The sequence below is a fragment of the Rhinoraja longicauda genome, chromosome 7 (assembly GCF_053455715.1).
Source record: "Rhinoraja longicauda isolate Sanriku21f chromosome 7, sRhiLon1.1, whole genome shotgun sequence".
NCBI classification, from domain to species: Eukaryota; Metazoa; Chordata; class Chondrichthyes; order Rajiformes; family Arhynchobatidae; genus Rhinoraja; species Rhinoraja longicauda.
The window spans coordinates 45,922,348-45,945,045 of NC_135959.1; the positions used below are offsets into that span (position 1 = coordinate 45,922,348).

General features: G+C 40.6%; 1 protein-coding gene across 1 annotated transcript in view; it reads left to right on the top strand.

Annotated features, from left to right (window-relative positions):
• Positions 1-22,698, top strand: part of micu2 (mitochondrial calcium uptake 2) — a 253,868-nt gene that overhangs the window by 229,874 nt on the left and 1,296 nt on the right. The window contains exons 10-12 of the mRNA XM_078402428.1: positions 12,277-12,448; positions 16,397-16,505; positions 17,577-17,734. Coding sequence (XP_078258554.1) covers positions 12,277-12,448; positions 16,397-16,505; positions 17,577-17,734 — 439 coding nt within the window. The remainder of the gene's footprint in view (positions 1-12,276; positions 12,449-16,396; positions 16,506-17,576; positions 17,735-22,698) is intronic.

Consider the following 22,698-nt stretch of genomic DNA (forward strand, 5'->3'; position numbering starts at 1 on the left):
GTGGGCTGAAGGGCCTGTTTCCATGCTGTATCTCTAAACTAAACTGAACTAAAACTAAGACTACCAAAGGCCAACTTTACGGGCCAATATCCCGCCCCTTGGCTGCCTAGGTGTACCTTTCCGGTAGCGTTGGACTCCTCTTGGATGCTGTTACCTCTGTTGTTGTGACAAAACGGATAATCCCAGAAAGGCTCTGGAATCAAGTATGCCTGAAAATCGGTTGTGGACCTATAAATAGCTTTTTTAATGTATTTTTTACTTTTTCCAAATTTTTCACCTTCTAATCTTAAATGCAAAAGATTAACAATGTAGAGTTTTGTAACAGTTTGATCAACTAGGTCACAGTATTTATATATCATGATATTTTGTTTAAGGTGTTTTTATAGTTTTGTGGGTAATCTTTGTGCCTACCACAGAGATAGAAAACTTTAATTGAAGTTGTACTCCCACATCTGACTGTTAAGAGCTCTAGGTCCTGTTTTATGGTCTATTGCAGATAATTTTTCAACATTGGTAGGTGTTTGAGTACAATGAGGGACTTGCACATTGTCTTTATGGTTAAGGTATGTGCTCTTGATCACTCCATAAAAGCTGCTTAAAGTTTGTAACATGCCAGTAAACCTGGCTTTGCGCAGTTATTCAGAAGATAAAAGGGTCAGCATGGTTTCTACCTTGGTTCAGATATCACTTTTCACCCAATTTGTATTTGTTGGTAAATCAACCAAATCATCTTTCTAGTTCCTAATGGAAAAAATGTGATTTTTATCTCTTTCTTCAGAACACTTTACCACACACAGAAAATCATTGTTGGCCATTGATCAAAGTGCCTGTGTGTTTTGAAAGGAGGTGACTGATGAGCCATACAGATATGTCTCTAATTGTCAAAAAGAAAGCAGTAATATTTTACAATGAGATTGTTTTGCTTTATACCTAAGAGTTGCAATAGATTCAAAAGGAAAAAGGGTTGTGTGAAATCTAGGTAAGATTATTAAACTTTTTGTAATGTTCATCTTTGTAAAACTATCTTCAACTGAGCCTGAAAGCAGAAATATGAGGGAGCACACTGTTATCTCATGGCAAAGCTTGGATAATTGTCGGTTTCTATTTTAAAACAAAAATATTATGCAAAATGTCCAAAAAGCTCTCCAGTAATCATGTTTGTTCCATCAATGTAGGCACTATTGGTTCAGATTCTCATTTGCGTATGGAATATACTTGCTTTAAGTCTGTCAAAATATCTTTACAACCTTTTTATCTGATTCTTAATTATCATTTAATATAATTATGCTATGTTAGAAAGTAAATGCAAAGTAATACTATTGTTAAGATCATAATTCTTTTTATTTGTTATATGTGAAACACAAAATTTGGAATAGTTTATTATGATCCACAGCAAGCACTCTCAGGAAGAGAGTACATATAGAGACTATTTTGAATTGAACAGATGACCACAGACCTTGCTTTCCATCACTTTCTGTCGGCTCTGCTTCTTGGCAAGAGTGTTCAGTCAGGAATCCAGCCTTCTGTCTTTCACCCAGACATATTGTTTAAAAAAGGAATAAAAGCATTCTCATACACCAGCTTTCTACATGACATGAAGCAGGAACAGTCCAAGAGTGAAAATGTTCACTTACTAATCACCCAATCAAGAAGTGACCTGAAGATAACTTTCTCAGATTTGGAAGGAATTTTGTAAAGGGCAGAAGACAAAATTGCAACGAAAAGTAAATAGCAAATTATACTGAAAGTTAAAACAAAAACTATCGGAGCAGTGATGGATTAAAAATAAAAGTAAACCAACAAAGAAAACAATAGAAGGAATGAACAATTAGGAAGAATTTAAAATATTGCCATTCAAAAAATGAATTGACCAAACTGCAGAAAATCTGCCTTTTAGATTGTCTTTGCCAGTCTGATGCTTAAATGGAGAAAACTAGACACAGCAGTCATTTATTTTATTCCAGCAACATTAGCAATTATATGGTAGCCATTAAGAATGAAATTAATGCTTTCAGTTTTTATTTGTGACCTTAACAATAACCACTCATTTTATCTTCCTTTTCTCTTGGGGACCTCAACTCCTTGCTGAGAAACCATTTTAAGATTGTGTAGCTATATTTATAAAGAGCGTTAACAATGCATGTCATAGGATCACCCTCTGCAGAGACCTCACAGCCAAGACGAGTCTGTCCTTTCTTGATCCAGTATCCAGACATGTTTTTTATTGAAACCATTGGACACTTGAGAAGTGGAACAAAGGTTGAGCTTCCCTGCTCCATAAATTGGTACATTTCATGTTAATTCAATCACATGTATTATTGCCAGGTTGTGTGTAGTTAATTCAAGACAGACTACTAATTAAAGTGATACCTTCCTCAACATGATTCAGCTACTGATTAGATAAACTTGCTATCTACCAGAAGCAACAGAAACTGGATTTATCAATTTCAAACCAACCTTGTTTGGATTAGATAGTACTCAGAATTGGTAACAAAATAGATATGGTTCAACGTACACAGATAGAGAATGGGTAGGAGGATAGAGCACTCATGATTTTAACTCCATGCCATACTGACCCTCATGTTCTATCTCCAGACTGTATTGGAATGGTCAATCTCCTTTGGAGCACCTGATTGATATCAGCACCTCTGGACTGGGAAGGGTGGGGGGAAAGCAAACAGCACTAATTACTCTTGGATTGTTGGCCTGCCAGGAAATGCATGTATCAACATCAAGTAAAGACTGAAGAAGGGTCTTGACCCGAAACATCACCCATTCCTTCTCCTCAGAGATGCTGCCTGTCCCACTGAGTACTCCAGCTTTTTGAGTCTATTTTCAGGTAAAGACAAGTTGGACATGGCTTCAAGCCTTAGTTGAACAGCTTGCACTCATAGCAACACTCATAGCAAAATGAAATAAAAATTAATTAAAATAAAAACTATATTAACAAAGTCAGTCATCCTAACCATATAGAGGAATGCAACATTAACATCAACTTGCACAGGAAACTGAGGAGTGCAACTTTTACATCATCTTGTACAGATAATGACTTAATTTGAGCTTTACCTTTAATTATATATGGGATGTCAAGTGAGAAATGTGATTTTACAGGAACATAAAGCAGAATGTGATGATGGGCTTAATGACTCAGCTGCCACAGGCGTGAATGAGTTACAGACTAAACTCGTGACATATTCCCATAAACTATTTGCTCCCCATTGTGTATCATATTCCTAACACATGTTGAGTTAAAACTGGCATTTCCCATTAATAATTTTAAAATGTGCAAATGTGCATGAGCAGACAAGAGCACCGTAGTAGGCAGCAGCTACATACAAATGATAATGTTTTTTGCTGGTGAGCAGTTTCGAATTCTTTTTTGATATCTAAAGTCAAATAGAAAGTTTGACAGCAGAAATTGTGACATCAGGAAAGTTCTTCAAGGACAAATATGTATTTTAGAAATGCAGAAACCAATGTGACAGTCTGTGTGTACAAAGCAAGATCCAACTACCTTGTACATTTGAGGGATTCATACATGTCTGGATCAAAAATTTTAGAGATGGATTATTTAAGCCACAATCATTATGGTGCGTCTGCCTTTTCATAACAGAATGCAAATGATCCCAGGAATTATTGATGAGCATTTGACGGCACTGGGTCTGTACCCGCTGGAGTTTGTAAGTACGAGGGGGGACCTCATTGAAACTTACCGAATAATGAAGGCCTGGATAGAGTGAATGTGGAGAGGATGTAGTGGGAGAGTCTGGGACCAGAGGCCATATCCTCAGAATAAAAGGACATACCTTTAGAAAAGAGATGAGGAGGAATTTATTTTGTTAGAGGGTGGTGAATTTGTGGAATTCATTGCCACATAAAGCTGTGGAGGAAAAGTCAATGGATATTTTTAAGGTGGAGATTGATAGGTTATTGTTTAGTATGGGTGTCAGGGGTTATGGGGAGAATACAGGAGAATGAAGTTGAGAGGGAAAGATAAATCAACTATGATTGAATGGTGGAGTGGACTCGTTGAGTCAAAAGGCCTAATTCTGCTCTTACAACTTATGAACATAAATAATATTGGCACCTAGGAAAGGTGGAATTAATTGAAGAACTAAGTTTGTTGTTAAATGTAGGAGTAATTTTGCCTTTTAAAGTACAAGATGTGCATGTGGAATTCTGTGTTGCAGTGATTTCTCCACATTAAGCAGGTTTCTTATTCGGCGAGCTTGTTTTTAGTTGTGTTTTAAATGTTTCTTTAGTTTGAGGTTGCATAATTGAGACTGACAAACCTGATTTTTTTTCATGTGAAATTGCAGGTTTATCGTGTACAAACTATATCTTAATACTTATTTAAGTCAATGATTGGCACAAAATAAGCAGAAATTTTGTACTGGGCACAAAATAAGCAGGAAATGAGACTGGGTTAGAATTTAAACAGCTGTAAATTAAGAATTGGTGATAGCATTTCATCTTAGGCATTTTCTATTAAAAGTTATCCAGATATCATCAACAATCGTTCTGCCAGCGGTGAAAATTTATCTTAGAACTGAGAAACTTAAGCCACAAAGTTTGAAGCCTTGGGCAACAAATTTAAACCTTGCCTTTTGGATCCAGTTGTTCTGCATCAAATTTAATCCAACAAAATCCAGCTGAATATTTTGATGATTGGTTCCAAAGCTTATATAAATACCCTGTTTACAAAACCTTCAATACTGCCTTGCAGAATGTGCCGACAAAGTATATCCTTGAATGCCTATTAATGCATTAGTTCTGGATAAAGTGCCCTGCATCACAGCAATGTTATGATGCTAATCCTGGATTTAGCCACTCAGAATCAATTCCGATTTAATACATTAAATTTTTCAAACGGCAAGAATGCCTTCATTTGGAATTTTCCTTGAGACGTGACAAATTACATTTTCTATTTGCATTTGTTTCTAATAGTTGAAAGAAGAACCTGAATGATTATATTCTACAGGCTTTATGACAGGATTTTCTGGGGTTTAATGTAGACAAAACAAAATTTCCAGACTACTTTGCAATTGTTGAGAAGCATATGCAGGGTTAATCAATGCTGCTCATCATTAAACACTGGGCTCTCTTCCAGACAACTGTATTTTAATGTTAGTTTTGACTGGCTTTACAACTTGGCAGTCTTCACCAGGCAGGTTTTATAAGTTATCAGCTGAGCTGGTCAATGTACAGCACTGATGGGTGATGGAGAAACAAGGAACTGCCAGGAATCAGTCTGTTACGAAAGTACCTCTTTTCTGCCACTTGTAACAACTGCAATGTTCACCATGTCAACTATGTTGCTTGTATTAACGGACTCACCACAAAAGACAGGCAGCTAGGTTAAAACTTTTGGAATAGGTTTAGATTTATTATTGTCACCCATAGTGAGGTACAGTGAAAAGCTTTGTTCTGTATGTTATCCAATCAGATCACATAATACTACAGTATACAAAAAACACAATCAAGTCAAACTTAAGTACAATAGGTAGAGCAAAGGAGAAGATACAGAGTGCAGAATATAATTCTCAGTTCTTTAAAGCACATCAGTTATTGAGACAAAGTCCGGAGTCCGCAATGGGGTAGAGGTGAATCGGACATTACCCGCTAATTTATTTATTGCAAGCATATTTCTTCTAACTCACACTCATTTAGTGCTCTACTCCACTAGTTTCATTGTTGACCGTTTTTCTATTGATTTTAAAGAAGTACTCAATGTAAAAAAAAACTTGAAGTCTTGCAAAAGAATTTACTGCAGTTTGTCCATAAAATATTTAGTGATAATTGTTTTCTTCAAGAAAATATTAAGCAGGTTCAATATGTGTAATATCCGTTGTTCTAACTTTTACACACAGGACTGCTTTTTATATCTGTGTGGATATAATTTACCTGCAGTAAGTGCCTTTGGAAAGCTTTTACCACCCTCTGCTGGTGATATGCTTCATATTTTGCATCCCCATAATCCAATGTTTGGCTCACTTTAACGAATGAATTCTTCTTTTCTAAGCTACCATGTATTGTTTTCTTCCCAGTTTCCATTGCCATTTTCTACATAACCTATGTTCAGAATCATATAAAGAAGATTTATCTTGTACATCCTAAATCTTAATACTTATTCAGTCCTGTGAGGGATACGAAATAGAAATTATTGGAGGAAAGATTCTTCCAGTGGTATCAGGGTTGAATGTGTATTGAATGCATTTTATTGTAGATGCCTCCATGGTAATTTTTGCTTCTTGATATTTTATCAACTCTGCGAGAACAAGATACTTGCATTAAGTTCTAAGTCAGTCTGAGGTGCACAGTTTTTTTTAAAGAAACACTTATGGAACACTGTATAAATACTTAAAGTGCAAATTGTTTTTGTTGAATTAGAAATTCACTGTGTCAGTCATCTTATTTGTTTGAATAAGTGTGCATTTTTGATGCAAATATTTTTTTAATACTGTTTAGTATAACCTTAAACCAAAAGAGCCATTAACACTCCCGAAGCAAACTGACAAATGAAAATTCACATTTTCCCAGATAAGAGTCTCTTTTATATCAGTGTGCTACACTTTTGTTTTTTTTTAAAGTCATGTAATCAATGCTCATGGCCAAAGATGTTTTTTTTTGTTATCACTTAAGATGTAACGGCAGCTCAAGCTTACAAAGATACAGGTCTCCAATATCCTCGGATCCCCACATCTTTCATCTGTTTTATTAATTAGAATATTCATAAAAAGGACTTCCTAATAAGGGCTGAGCATAGCTGAAGGAGTCAGAAGACAGGTCCCAACCCGAAACATCACCTATCTATGTCCTGGAGAGATGCTGCCTTACCTACTGAGTTACTCCAGTACTTTGTGTTTATTTTAGAGATACAGCATGGACACGGGCCATCAGTCATCAATCACCACAAACACCGACCATCAATCACCCGTTCACACGAGTTCAATGTTATCCCACTTTCGCATCCACTCCCAACAACCAAGGGCAATTTACAGAACCCAATTAACCTTCAAACCCATGCATCTTTGAGATGTGGGAGGAAACCGGAGCACCCAGAGGAAACCCACATGGTCACAGGGAAAATGTGAAAACCAGAGGCAGCACCTGAGGTCAGGATCAAACCTGATCCTTAACGTTGTGAGGCAGCAGCTGTGCCAGCTGTGCTACGCAACATTCCAGCATCTGCAATTCCTTCATTTTCCATAGCTGATAATGTAGTGGTAGAAGAGGGGTGTGTATTCTTGTGCAACATCTACTTGTAATTGAGTCATATTCATCTTAAAGCAACAGAGCAAGATCAAATAAAAAAGTCTGTTCTGTTTTTCTCTGGAATTTACCTGATTTAATTTGCCTGATAAACTACAGAGGATTAACACAACAGACAGAAGCTGCATGTGCACACGTTTGGACATGGACACTTGTTTAATTAATTTTCTGGCTGTCAGTCTTCTCTGACTTTGACTGGGAAGAGTTAAGCCACAGCAAAACAAAAGCCACATTGTTTGCTTCTCAGGGTGGAGTAAATATTTTCTGAAGACTGGCCTTATAGAAATAACTGCTGGTGATTGCCATTTATGTTTGGCATCGGTGAGCGAGGAACACCCTCTCTGCAGTTCTCCTTGAAGCTGGAGGCATTAGGATCATTTATGTAGAAGATATTGTTATGACAGCCGACATGATCTTCACAATGCGTCAACTACAAGAAAAATGTCGTGAACAACTTCAACCTTGGTACATGGCATTCATCGACCTCACTAAGGCCTTTGACTCAGTATCAAGGGAACTCATATGGGATATCCTATCCACCTATGGATGTCCTGAAAAGTACATTCGAATCCTGAGACTCTTCCACGATGACATGCTTGCCACAGTCATGACCAGCAACAGCAAGTGTGAGCCATTTCAAGTCAGATCAGGAGTGAAACAGGGATGCGTGATTGCCCCAACACTGTTCATCATCTTCATTGCAACAACCATCCACATCATCAAGGATGACCTACCCCCAAGGATCGAAATTGTCTATAGAACAGATGGCAGACGTTTCAATCTTGCCCGTCTCAAGTGCAAGACTAAGACATCTACAAGCTCCCTCATCGAGTTCCAATACGCAGACGACAACTGAGTTGCAGCTCGCTCAGAAAATCATCTGCAACAGATCCTGACTGCCTTCAACAGTACTTACACGAAACTTGGACTTACCATCAACAAAAACACTCAGGTTATCTACCAATCGTCACCAACTGAGACAAATCGGAAAGAACCGTCAATCCAACTTGGTGAAACAACCCTGGAAAATGTGGATCACTTTCTGTACCTTGGAAGTCTCCACCAATATCGACCTTGATGATGAGATCCAACATTGTCTTAAGTGTGCTGGAACAGCTTTTGGACATCTTCGAACAAGAGTCTTTCAAAATTGTGACATCCGAACAGACACCAAAATGTTAGTGTTCAAAGCAGTGGTGATTCCAACGCTCCTGTATGCATCAGAAACCTGGACAACATATCGACGCCATCTGAAAATACTTGAAAAGTTCCATCAACGATGTCTTCGAAGCAGCTTAAATATCAGCTGGGAAGACAGAAAAACCAATGTCAGCCTGCTGAATGAAGCAAAAACACCAGGCATTGAAGCCTTCGTCATCAAGAACCAACTAAGATGGAGCAGTCATGTTGTTCAGATGGAAGACGAGCGTCTACCAAAGCAAGCCTTCTACTCCCAGCTTAAAGAAGGCAAACGTAAAAGAGGCGGACAAAAGAAGAGATTCAAAGACGCCTTAAAAGCCAGCATGAAGAAATGTGAAATCGACATCGACAATTGGGAAACCAATGCCAAGGACAGGAAACTCTGGTGAACCATCATCCAAAAAGGAACAGCGATCTTCGAAGCCAACAGATGCGCAGAATTAGAAGAAAAGAGAAGTAAACGGAAAGAGAGGCAGCAACAACCAAAGCCCGATCTGACATCTGGAATTAACTGCCCTGAATGCCAAAGAACTTTCAAAGCCAGGATTGGACTCATAAGCCACCTGAGAGTTCATAAAAACAACGGAACATAGACCATCATTCTCGACCTCGAGGAATAGCCACGACGACGACAATTGTTATTGCCAAAAGCTTTGCAATATTAATGTAATACAAAGAATGGAAATCCTGCAATGAGCACAGATTCTATGATCTACCAGTCTGATTCTTTCCACAGAAACTGCATTTGATGTGCCTTTACACCATCTCTGTCTAGTTTATTGAATTATCTGAAAGACATGAGAATTTCTTTCCTCACATCCATAGGTTAATGGTTTGATAGCTGCCTGATGTTCCCATTTTCATAATTGAGATGTGCCCTTTGGTGATATTTGGTGGAACCAATGGCATACATGTTAGGATTAGAGAGTGTTTAATTGTTTAATTGTCTTATGTACCGACAACTGAAGAATGAAATGTTTACTTGCAGTAAACACAATGCTCAGAGATAACATATAATAACCAAAAAATAAATAAATGAATAACATCAATACTAGTAAACTTCTTGAACCTGATGGTCATGGTTTTCAGACTCCTATACCTTCTTCCCAAAGGTAAGAATGAAATGAGAGCGTGGCCAGTGTGGTTTGGATCTTTCATGATGCCGGCTACCTTTCTGAGACAGCACCTCTTTTAGATCCCTTCGAAGGTGATTTCATAGACCACTTAATTTTCTGTGCTGAATTTATCCATTCTATTTCAGTTCCATTCCTAACTGAGCCTCAAAGCTTCATGGCCTTTCAGGGATACACCCACTAATAGCAGGATTCTGTCTATTTGCAGCTCAGAATTGTATTCCATCTCATTCACCACATTACCTAGCATATGCCTCCCTCCAAGATATGCACGACATGTACCTCAGCTATTGTAAATAAGCCAAGGGATTATTCCATGACAGTTGCAAACATGGGTCTATTTATTGTCCCGTGTTTTCTGAGGGCGGCACGGTGGCGCAGCGGTAGAGTTGCTGCTTTACAGCGAATGCAGCGCCGGAGACTCAGGTTCGATCCTGACTACGGGTGCTGCACTGTAAGGAGTTTGTACGTTCTCCCCGTGACCTGCGTGGGTTTTCTCCGAGATCTTCGGTTTCCTCCCACACTCCAAAGACGTACAGGTATGTAGGTTAATTGGCTGGGTAAATGTAAAAATTGTCCCTAGTGGGTGTAGGATAGTGTTAATGTGCGGGGATCGCTGGGCGGCACGGACTTGGAGGGCCGAAAAGGCCTGTTTCCGGCTGTATATATATGATATGATATGATATGATTTCTCCAGCCATGCCCAATCAACCACACATTGCAGCACTCTTGCTGTTCTGTGCACTGCTGGAAGTGTGAGCATCTTCGTGTGGCATGAAAATAAAGAAACCTTTCCCTGACTGCTTGGAGTGATCCTGACATTGTTTTTTTTTTAATTGGTGGTTATTTGGTACAATCATTATTATTTTTGCAAGAATTGTGAAGAGAACTTCCTACTATTTGTGGAGCTCCAAGGTCTCCAACAGCTATGATTAAATAACAAGAGAGGAGATGGCAAAGGGTGAAGGTGGGTGGTAAAGTGGAGGAGATGTAAAGAGGAGAGTGATAGTTATCTGTAATTACCCAAAGGATAAAAACTCTCAGTGCTAGAAATGTAAGAATCACTAATTATCTGAAATTGTTGAATTAAGTGTTGTACACAGGAGGTACAACAGTAGATACAGTGCTGTCCCTGAGAATCATCGAAACAATGTAGAGAGGTCAGCATGGGAATGGGGTGGAGAATTAAAGTGATTGGAACCTCATGGTTATATTTGTAGACACAGTGAAAATGTTCTGCAAAAAATGTATTTGGTCTCATATTGTAGAGGAGACAATATCATGAAGCGTGAATTCAGTATATCGAAGATTAATTAAGCGTTATACACAGGAGATAGTCAGTAGATAAGGTGCTGTCCCTGAGATATTATAATGGCCAATTAACCTACAAACCTGCACATTGTTGGGGTGTGGGAGGAAAACAGCAGATCTGGAAAAAACCCACAGTCATGGGGATAAAGTGAAAATGCTACATAGACAGCATCATAGGTCTTAATATCCACTGCAATTTTGTCATACTCACTTTTTAATTTTTCATGGTATTTTATCAGCCTTTTATTTGAAACTTTCTTGGCTAACAGGATTTGTAATTTTCCTTGTTTATGTGTTTTTTGTTTTTTTGGGCTTTGTATTGTCATAGTGCAAATCTTTTATTAGCAAGAAGCAATCATGTCCATTTAAGAGTGTGAACTGGTCGCAAAGCATTTATCTTAGGCACTGTTTTTCAGTTACTCTAATTGTTAAAGGAATTATCAAGATTACTGCAGACAGTTTTCATCTCGTCATATTTACTTACTTAATTTCAGACTTACTTAATTGTAGAATCTTCAATGGCTATTTGGCATTCCTCATTTTATATGCCATTTGTATTCATAATTTATTATATTTATGATATTAACCATTCTCCATCAAAGAATGTTTATCAGACATTTATTTCATATACTCGAATAATTACTAAAATCAAAATGAAGTACCATATTTACTTTTTCAGTAAAATTGAAATTACAGTTTACTATGCTTTTTTGATGCTCTGACACTCAAGAATCTCAACATATATTTTAAAGGTTTATGAAGAACCAACAAATGTAGGTCCCGGAAGAACTATTTTGTCCACATCTACCATTTCTCCAAGGACCCAATTTTACATACCCGTGTGTATCTGACTGTATCAGAACAGAACTTTCTTCACCATCTCCATAGTGCTACCATCTGATGCTGGGTGTGTCTGCAGAAGCAAAGTGCAGCACTATATGAATACATATTTCATTCCAATAGACCCAGTCAGTTTTCCAGGAGACTTTAGGTAGACTGCAGTGCACGCATCCAGCAAGCAAATGTCAAACTTTGTTGGTAAAGGTCAATCATGGGATTTGATGGGTAAGATTAGCTGATATGACTTTACAGCTCCATTTCGAGAGTCCAACTGAATGTGATTCGGGTCCCAAACCACATTCTATCAGACTCACAGATTTGGAGGTGTACCATCGCAGCAGTTTAAACTTGCATATTGGCTTATCCATTGTTAAATTCATGCTAATTTTCAAATCTTAAGTGCATGCTAGAAATAAAAATTATGCTTACTATTTGACGCAATAGCGTCGATCAAGTAGTCTCCTGGATTGAATGTCAACGTTTTAATCCTTGGCATCTGAAATGCTTTTTTTATTTATAGATTTATGGAAGATCTGCAAAAAGAAGTGCAAGAGATTGAATTTAGAGAGTTCTCTCGAGGCATGAAAACAATGAGAAGAGAGGAATTTGCATTGTGGCTGCTCCATTTCACTGAAGAGCAAAATCGTGATATTTACTGGAGAAATGTGCAGATGAGAATCCCTCCAGGACAGGTTAGCTTGTAGTTAATGTCAAGATAAAACTTGGTTTAAATACTTCTAAATGAAAAATATTAAATAAAACCATTTCACTGGTTTAATTAGTATTTCAGGACTACTAAGCTAATTGTTGTTTAGAATACTCTTTAACCCTAAAAATACTTAAGGTAGCTTCATCATGTTTCTCATGAAAGCTGTTATAAGCAGTGAATGAAAGGAATTTGCATGGACTTCTATAGGATGGAAAGCTGTTTACAATAGGGGAAAGATATTTGCATTTGTACCACAAAAACTTACTAATGCTGCAATACATGCAATTGTTAATCTTTTTCTTCTTCATATTTTGGATTATTAGGAGGTCATGGATGGTAGCATTTCTTCTTCCATAATTTACCTGTGTGAAAGTGTTTATATAGCATTTGTAGTCAGTTAACACACTAATTTGAGCCTAATTACCGTAAATTTTGAGGATGTTAAACAGTCATTTCAAGGGAGTTGAGAAGACATCAGTATTTAGAATGTTCATTGATAAGAGTAAAACTCAACAACAATTTTATTGTTGGTGATGATTCTCCTTGGATATTGACCTTCACAGTAGCACTCTAGTACATTGTCCAAATATCCGTTATACACCATTATCCATAAGTGAACTATATTATTCACATTTATTATACTTAAGTAATCCTTGCATCATATGATAGTATAAACATATTTAATCTGGAAGTACCACAATAGCTTGGGTTTTCCTAAAATTCTGAAATGCTCATGTAAATTCCCTCTTTACAAAATTGTTATCAATTTGAAATGTGATATTTATTTCCCATGTACCTACAACATATAGGTACACTGTTGCAAAATGTCATAGAGTCATAGAGTCATAGAATCCTACAGCACAGAAAGATGCCCTTCAGCCCATCGTGTCCGCGCCGCCCGTTACCAAACACAGTCTAATTTTAATCCCATTTTCCCGCATTTGGACCGTAGCCCTGAATGTTGTAGCATTTCAAGTGCCCATCCAAATGCCTCTTAAACGTTGTGAGTGTTCCCGCCTCCACCACCACCCCAGGCAGTGAGTTCCAGACTCCAACCACCCTCTGGGTGAAAAAGTTCTTTCTCACATTCCCCCCGAAACCTCCCTCCCCTTACCCTGTATCTATGTCCCCTCGTTGTTGAACCTTCCACCAGTGGAAGAAGTTCCCCGCCATCTACCTTATCTATGCCCCTCATAATCTTGTACACCTCGATTATGTCCCCTCTCAGCCTTCTCTGCTCCAGGGAAAACAACCCCAGTCTGCTCAGTCTCTCCTCATAGCCGAGGCCCTTCATCCCTGGCAGCATCCTGGTGAATCTCCTCTGCACCCTCTCCAAAGCTATCACATCCTTTCTATAATGTGGTGACCAGAACTGTACACAATACTCCAGCTGCGGCCTCACCAGTGTTCTGTACAATTCCATCATTACCCCCCTACTTTTATATTCGATGCCCCGGCTAATGAAGGCCAGTAACCCATATGCCTTTTTGACTACCCTGTCCACCTGTCCTGCTGCCTTCAAGGACTTGTGTACCTGTACTCCAAGGTCCCTCTGTACCCCTGTCTTCCCTAGGGTCCTTCCATTCATGGTGTACTCCTTCTCCAAGTTATTTCTGCCAAAGTGCATCACCTCGCACTTTTCAGGATTAAATCCCATCTGCCACTGCTCCGCCCATCTGACCATCTCATCTACATCTTCCTGCAGCTTGCAGATCCCTTCCTCGCTATTCACCACCCCCCCTAACTTTGTGTCATCTGCAAACTTGCTGATCATGCCCTGTACGTTGACATCCAGATCATTAATGTAGATTACAAACAGTAAGGGACCCAACACCGATCCCTGCGGCACCCCACTGGACACCGGCCTCTAGTCACAGAAGCAACCTTCTACCATCACCCTCTGCCTTCTGTCACTAAGCCAGTTTTTTATCCATTTTGCCAAGGTGCCCTGGATCCCATGGGCTCTTACCTTCTTGACTAGTCTCCTGTGTGGGACCTTGTCAAAAGCCTTACTGAAATCCATGTATACCACATCCACTGCACTACCCCCATCTACCTCCTTGGTCACCACTTCAAAAAATTCAATCAAGTTAGTCAGACATGACCTTCCATTAACAAAGCCATGTTGACTATCCTTAATTAACCCTCGATCCTCCAAGTGAAGACTGATTCTGTCCCTCAGAATCTTTTCTAGCAGCTTCCCCACCACCGATGTCAGACTCACCGGCCTGTAGTTCCCAGGTTTATCCCTACTGCCCTTTTAAAATAATGGCACCACATTAGCTATCCTCCAGTCCTCCGGTACATCCCCTGTTGCAAGAGAGGCTCTGAAAATTTGTGCCAGAGCCCCCGCAATCTCCTCCCTTGCCTCTCTCAGCATCCTGGGATACATCTCGTCAGGGCCCGGAGACTTATCCACTTTTAAGCCTGCCAAAGCCTCTAGCACCGCCTCCCTGTCAATAGCAATATGCTCAAGAACATCACAACCCTCCTGCTCCATTTCTAAGTCCGCATCGCCCTCCTCCCTCGTAAAAACAGATGCAAAAAATTCATTTAAAACATCTCCTACATCCTCTGGCTCCACACACAGCTTTCCACTATGGTCCCTGATGGGCCCCACTCTTTCCCTCGTTATCCTCTTACCCTTGATATACTTATAGAACACTTTGGGATTTTCTTTTATTTTGCCCGCTAGTGCTATCTCATGGCCCCTTTTTGCTCTCCTAATTTCTTTTTTTAAGAACCGCCCTACACCTTCTGTATTCCTCTAATGATGCCTGTGCCTTAAGTTCTTTATGCCTTCCAAAAGCCCCCCCTTTTTTTTCGAATCAATCCTACTATATCGTTCGACATCCAAGGTTCTTTGGACTTGTTTGTCCCACCCTTAAACTTTAGGGGAACATGCTTCCTCTGTACTTTTTCAATTATTCCTTTAACTCCCACTGTTCTGATGCGGTCCTCCCCACGAGAAGCTGATCCCAGTCCACCAGGGCCAAATTCTGCCTTATCAGATTAAAATCGGCCTTGCCCCAATTTAGAAAATTTCCCTCTGGTCCCTCTTTATCCTTTTCCATTACCACCTTAAATATCACTGAATTGTGATCACTGTCACCAAAGTGCTCTGCTACTGACACTTCAGCCACCTGTCCGGCCTCATTTCCCAAGATTAAGTCCAATACCGCCCCCTCCCTTGTTGGACTTTCAACATGTTGGCTCCACAGATATTGCAATTGTCAAACAGTTGAGAGTTGGAGTTGGGCTGTGTAACTGTCTTACGGAAGAAGTGTTATGTTATATTCTATTTACGTATTGATCTCTATTATTTCCGTTTTGTATCAAATATTTTTTCAATATATTGGAGCAAAATATCCCTTCCTATTTGGATGTGCTCCTCTCATAATCTCAGCATCCATCTGCCAGAATCGCTGCAAATTGGGTTGAGATCAAGACAAATATTTCTGCCTAACCGGAATTTCTACCCGTCTGTCATTTAGCCATAAATTCCTGATTGGGACCAGAGTGAGAACGTCCAATAAGTTATTTTGAATTGGACTTAAAAGTGACTACATTTTGGACATTTTTGCCTGACACGAGTTTCAGTCCCACCACTTAAGGTACAGTAACCGGCTTACCTGTTGGGAAAGTGCTCCAGATTTGCCTCTTTGCATGAAAGTTTGTCAATGGGGTGGAAAGCAAGGAATATTCCTCTGATTTAGACAAACTACTGGAGTAAATGGCAAAAATTCTCACCACTTTCAATACCACAATTACATCAGAAAACAGACACGTCTTCTAGTATTGTAATCGAAGGATCTCAAATCAATTTCTTAAATTCTCCAAGTCCTTTTCCTCGCTTCTCTCTATCACTCCCTCATATTTTACAGTAAGTGTCCTGTCCTTCAATATTAATTGGTTCTCTGTTGCATTCTAGAGCATTTCCTTTGAAGAATTCAGGGCATTTTATCATTTTATGAATAATCTTGAGGACTTTGCTTTCACCATGAATATGTTCACTGCAGCCAATCGTCCTGTTGGAATAGGTAAATATGGACAATATTTCTTACTATGTTAAAATTAGGTAAGCATTTTTAGTAATTAAGTGTTAGCATTCCTCTTTAAACTTTGGAAATGGTTCCTTGTCATTCAAGGGACCATCCATTTACACATTCTAGTGCTGTCCTGAAGGCTTTAAGAAAGAATCACCAGCAAAATTATAAAATCTTCTGCATATCTTTCCACACTTAAATAAGTCAGTCTATTCCTCTATTCTCTTCGCCCTCAAGAACAGTTTCTTCCCCACTATTCTTGGCAAATATTTTATAATGAAAACCTCTAGTTTTGCTCTTCCCCACAAATCACATGCAACGGTTTACTGAATTTCTGGAAGTCAGGAGTGGCTTTCTGCAAAAAAGGTTTCCTGAACATTACACACCCAGCCACTGTAAATGGGTAAATGTGGAAAATTGGAGCACTGAAAGCGAAATGCAAAATAGCCAAATGAATGAAAGCCAACACCCCTTCATTTCTAATGCAGATGTATACAGCCTCAAGAGAAAAGCCAGAAAATAAGATACCAAAAGCTCAGCATAAAACAGGCCTTCATTGATGATGTTACTGCAACTGCTGCAGGAAAGCTCAGAATTGAAAGTTGGATCAATTCCATCTTGTAGTGGACAGTAAGCAAAGATTAAATATCATAATAAACACAATTTTTAAATGATTTAGCATGAAAATAAAATATTACATTATGCCCTTATAATATCCATTTCATTATATTTCAAATGGACGAAAATAAATACAACACCTAGGCCCTGCCCGGCTTATGTACAGCCTTTGCACGCGAACAATTGTTTAGATGGATGTGCCAGCTATTTTGGGGCTGCAGGTATCTTCTACCATGTGGGCACTGGCTCACTGCAATATCTGAATGGTTATTTAAACATGTTGCCGGACAGTGGCATTTCCGACTTGCATACTGTTATGTACGGTTCTCAGGAACAGAACCTGGTGTGGAGGTCCTGTAAATCTACAGTTGCTTAAGGAATATATGTTGTATCTTCCATGTGCCAAATATTTTACTAATTTACAAATGTTTTCCATATTAAATTTAGGACAATTCAAGAGAGCTGTGAAAGTTGCAACAGGCCAAGAACTGTCAGATAATGTGCTTGATACGGTCTTCAAGATCTTTGATGTAGATGGAGATGGATGTTTGAGCAAAGAAGAGTTCCTTGCAGTGATTATGACCAGACTCCATCGTGGCTTTAAGGTAATTTCTGATTGTTTTAAGAAAATAAGAAATAGTAGGAGAAGGCTATTAAGCCTGTAATTTTTTGTTCCACCGTTCAATGAAATCATGAATAATTATTTACCTGCATTTTCCTGCACTAAATCCTTTTGCCATAGATTTCCTTAATATCTAAAATCTTTCAATCGCTGTCATGATTATATTCAGGAAGTGAGCCTCAGCACTCCTCTTGGGCAGAGAATGGATGAATATCAGACCACTGGTCTGTATATTCTAGTCAGAGGAAACTCCTCGTCTATTCTGTCAAACCCCTTAAGATTTTTCAAATAAATCTTTCATTCTTCTAAACTCTAAAAAGCATTGGCCTTGCTTTCTTAATCAGTCATCATAAGACAACCTCGCCATTCCAGGAACCAATACAGTGAATCTTTGATGGACTCTCTCTGTTGCAAGTTCCTTACATTTTGAGACCTGATCTAAACACAATATTCCAGATATGGGCTCTCTCTAATTGGACCACACATCCTTAAATTTGCAATCAATTCCTTTTGCAATAAGAATATGTCTCCTTGTTTTGCAATTACAAAATCTCTCATAATCTCAGCATCCATCTGCCAGAATGGCTGCAAATTGGGGTGAGATCGAGACAAATATTTCTGCCCAGCTGGAATTTCTACCTGTCTGTCATTTAGCCATAAATTCTTGATTGGAACCAGTGTAAGAACGTCCAATAAGTTATTTTGAATTTGAACTTAAAAGAAACTGAATTTTGGTAATTTTTGCCTGACACAAGCTTCAGTCCCACCACTTAACCGGCTTACCTGTCAGGAAAGTGCTCCAGATTTGCATCATTGCATGAAGGTCTGTCAATGGGGTGGAAAGAGAGGAATATTCCTCTGATTTAGAAAAGCTGCTGAGTGGATGTCAAAAATTCTCACCACTTTCAATACCACAATTACATCAGAAAACAGATACATCTTCTAGTCACTAATTCCCATCCCCAATGAAAACTGGAACATGATCACTTGACTTCCCCTTTCTGAAGTCGGCAATTAATTATTTGGGTTTTGTTAATGTTGAGCAAGAGATTGTTGCAGCACCACTCAGACAGGTCTCTCTCTACTGTATGCTGACATCACCAACTGTAATTCAGCCAACAACGGTGGTTATGTCGGTGGACGTATAGATGGTATTGGAGCCATGGTTAGCCACACAGTCATGGGTGTAAAGAGAGTAGAGCAGATGCTGAGCACTGAGCCTTAAGGTGCACCTGTGTTGCTGGTCACTGCGGTGAAGATTATGTTACTGCTCCGCCCTGCCGATGAGGAAGTTAATGATCCAGCTGCAAATGAAGGTGCAGAGACGCACAATCTGGAGCTTGATGATGAGCTTGGAGGGAATGAATCTGAAATTCATACTCCAAAATGCTGAAGAGAATATATTCAAAGCTGAGGAAGATTTGTGATCAAGGGGATAAGGTGGAAAGGTGGACATTTGGCAAATTGGAACAACCTTCATTTAATTCAATGTTTTATTCCTATTCTTAATTGAGGAACTACTGGTGTCCTGTCCTAGCCCAATGTATTTTGCCATGTTTTAGTGTCTACAGATGAATTTGACCAAGGTTCTCAGCAGCTAAAGCATCTTTCATTCTCTACTAAAGGGCAGAAATGAAATATGACGCTCCTTAAGATTTCATTTAGCACCTGAAAAGATAGCATCTTTCCACTACTTTCATCTAAATTCAAGATTTTGGAGAAGGTGGGACAGAGAGGAAAATAAAAAGTCATTATTTTTTCTATACACAAAAGCTTCAGGTGTATGTGAAACAGAAGGATTTTTTAATTAATTTGTACATCATTGAATTTATAAAAAACTAGACCAAGTGGACCCGTTGGGCCCATTCCTCGTAGAGGGGGGACAGGGACAGGGATGGGGAGAGGGTGCCACTCACCTCGGTGGGCCCATTCCTCGTAGGGTTTCCATTGTGACCTTGGAAAATCGCATTTTTTCTTTGAAATAAATTACTTTTAAAAAAATGAAATGAATCTCAATGAAATGAAGATCCTATGTAAAATAAAGAGGCCGAGATGGATCCGAGGTCTTTTCCAAAAATTGGCGGCCGGGCAGGGAGTGTCTCCTGGGGCCGTGGGCGGGTGAGGGGGGACAGGGAAGGGTATCGGGCATCGAGCGGGAGGTCGGAGCCAATCATTCGACCTGACATGGATACGCGGGCCAATCAGGCGTCGAGTGGGAGTTCGTAAACAATCAATGGATCCCACATGGGGGTGAGAGGCAGGAGCAAATCAGGACTTGCCGGCGACCCCCACATGGGTTCCGGACCAATCTGGCGTCGAGCGGGAGGTCGGAGCCAATCAATGGACCCCACGTGGGGGGGCAGGAGCAAATCAGGCGGTCCCCACCCCACTCACCCACTCCATCTCCCTCACCCACTCCCTCCCCCATGCCCCCCACTCCATCCCTCCCCCCCTCACCCACCCCCTCCATCCCCCTCACCCACTCCATCCCCCCTCCCCTCACTTCCTCCCTCCCCCCGAACTCACTCACTTCATCCCCCCTCCCTCCCCCCGCACTCACTCACTTCATCCCCCCTCCTTCCTCCCACTCACCCACTCCATTCCCCCCACTCACCCACTCCATCTCCCCTCACCCACTCCCTCCCCCACTCACTCCTTCCCCCCCATCCCCTCCCCCCCCCCCCCACCCCTTAAAGTCAAGTCAAGTCAAGTCAATTTTATTTGTATAGCACATTTAAAAACAACCCACGTTGACCAAAGTGCTGTACATCTGATTAGGTTCCAATGGGAAAAAAAATGAAACATACAGTAGCACGCAAACAGTTCACAGCGCCTCCTCAATGAGCCTCAAACGCCAGGGAGTAGAAATAGGTTTTGAGCCTGGACTTAAAGGAGTCGATGGAGGGGGCAGTTCTGATGGGGAGAGGGATGCTGTTCCACAGTCTAGGAGCTGCAACCGCAAAAGCGCGGTCACCCCTGAGCTTAAGCCTAGACCGCGGGATAGTGAGTAGCCGCAAGTCGGCCGACCTGAGGGACCTGGAGTTAGAGAGGGGCGTTAGAAGATTTTTGATGTGGGGGGGGAGTGTCCATTTAGGGCTTTATACGTGAATAGGAGGAGCTTGAAGTTGATTCTGTACCGTACAGGGAGCCAGTGGAGAGAGGCCAGAATCGGGGTGATGTGGTCCCTTTTACGGGTACCCGTCAGGAGTCTCGCTGCGGCGTTTTGGACCAGTTGCAGGCGGGACAGGGAAGATTGGCTGATCCCAGTGTATAGGGAGTTGCAGTAGTCTAGGCGGGAGGAAATGAAAGCGTGAATGATTTTTTCTGTGTCGTCGAATTGGAGGAAAGGTTTGATTTTAGCTATGGTTCGAAGTTGGAAGAAGCTGGCTTTTACCACAGCGTTGACTTGCTTATCAAATTTTAATGCAGAGTCAAATATCATGCCGAGGTTTTTGACATGCGGTTTGACTAGGCAGGATAGACTTCCAAGACTGCCTGTTATCAATTTGATGGAGTCGGGGGGGCAGAATAGGATGATCTCAGACTTGCTCTCATTTAATTGGAGGAAGTTCTGTGCCATCCAACATTTTATGTCCTCAAGGCAGTGTAAGAGGCTGTTTAAATTTGACTGGTTGTTGGGTTTCAGGGGAGGTAAAGCTGAGTGTCATCGGCATAGCAGTGGAAAGAAATGCCGTGCCTTTGAATGATTTGGCCAAGGGGGAGCATGTATAGAGAGAAGAGAATGGGGCCTAGGATGGAGCCTTGTGGAACTCCGCAGGAGAGGCTAGCTGGAGCAGAGGAATAACTGCCTATGATGATGGCGAAACTCCTATCTTTGAGGTACGAAGCGAACCAGCTCAGGGCAGTGCCATCAATGCCAACCGCGTACCGGAGACGGTCAATAAGGATGGTGTGGTCCACTGTATCGAACGCTGCGCTGAGGTCGAGAAGGAGCAGGATTGCACAGTCGCCGGTGTCGATGGCGAGAAGCAGGTCGTTGTGTACCTTCAACAAGGCAGACTCTGTGCTGTGGTGGGCTCTGAAACCTGACTGGAAACGTTCCATTTTTTAAAGTTTAACTTTTTAACTTTAACTTTTTAAAGTCATGGCATGGACCCGTTGTCGGGTGGGGAGCGTCTCCCGGGGCCGTGGGTGGGCGAGAGTGGACCAGGGAGAAGGCACTGACCTCAGCCGCATTTCTCCTGCTGTGAGCGGTGGCGACGGCCATCTTGTTGGACCCTCTGCCAGTCTCTGCGACGCGCTGCAGAACGGGAGGAAGGTCAGGCGCGGGGCACACCAGGACGGGCGCCGGCCCTCCCGCTGGTCCTCCCGGGGGGGGTGGACGGATTTATTAAAGCTTATAAGGTAAATTGTTTTAAAAAAGTAACGAAAGTGGGTTTATTCACACCATAGGGGAATGGTGAGTAGGGTGGGCCTAAAATTGTGGCGCTATCGTGTACCGTTTTGGCTGTGTAGAGGGCATAGTACACACACACACACATGCACACAAACAAACCGAGAGTTTTAGTAATATATAGATATATATAGATAATCCAAACTGTCAAAATAAATTTTATTTTTAACTGGAACAGATGGCTCTGTGGTTTAGATGCCAAGAGGCAGGAGAATGTAGAAATTATGATAAGTTCAGAATCAGGGATCAGACATCTAGGAATTGGGATATGGGGAAATGTCTTTACGCATATTCCCTATCTTAAGGGCTGTGGGTATACAATACAAAGATAATTTCAGAGAATTTGACATGATTTTGAAGAATAGAGTTAGATATAGCTGTTAGGGCTAACGGAATGAGTTAGATATAGCTCAGGGCTAACGGAATCAAGGGATATGTGGAGAAAGCAGAAACGGGGTACTGATTTTGGATGATCAGCCATGATCATATTGAATGGCGGTGCTGGCCTGAAGGGGCGAAATACCTACTTTTGC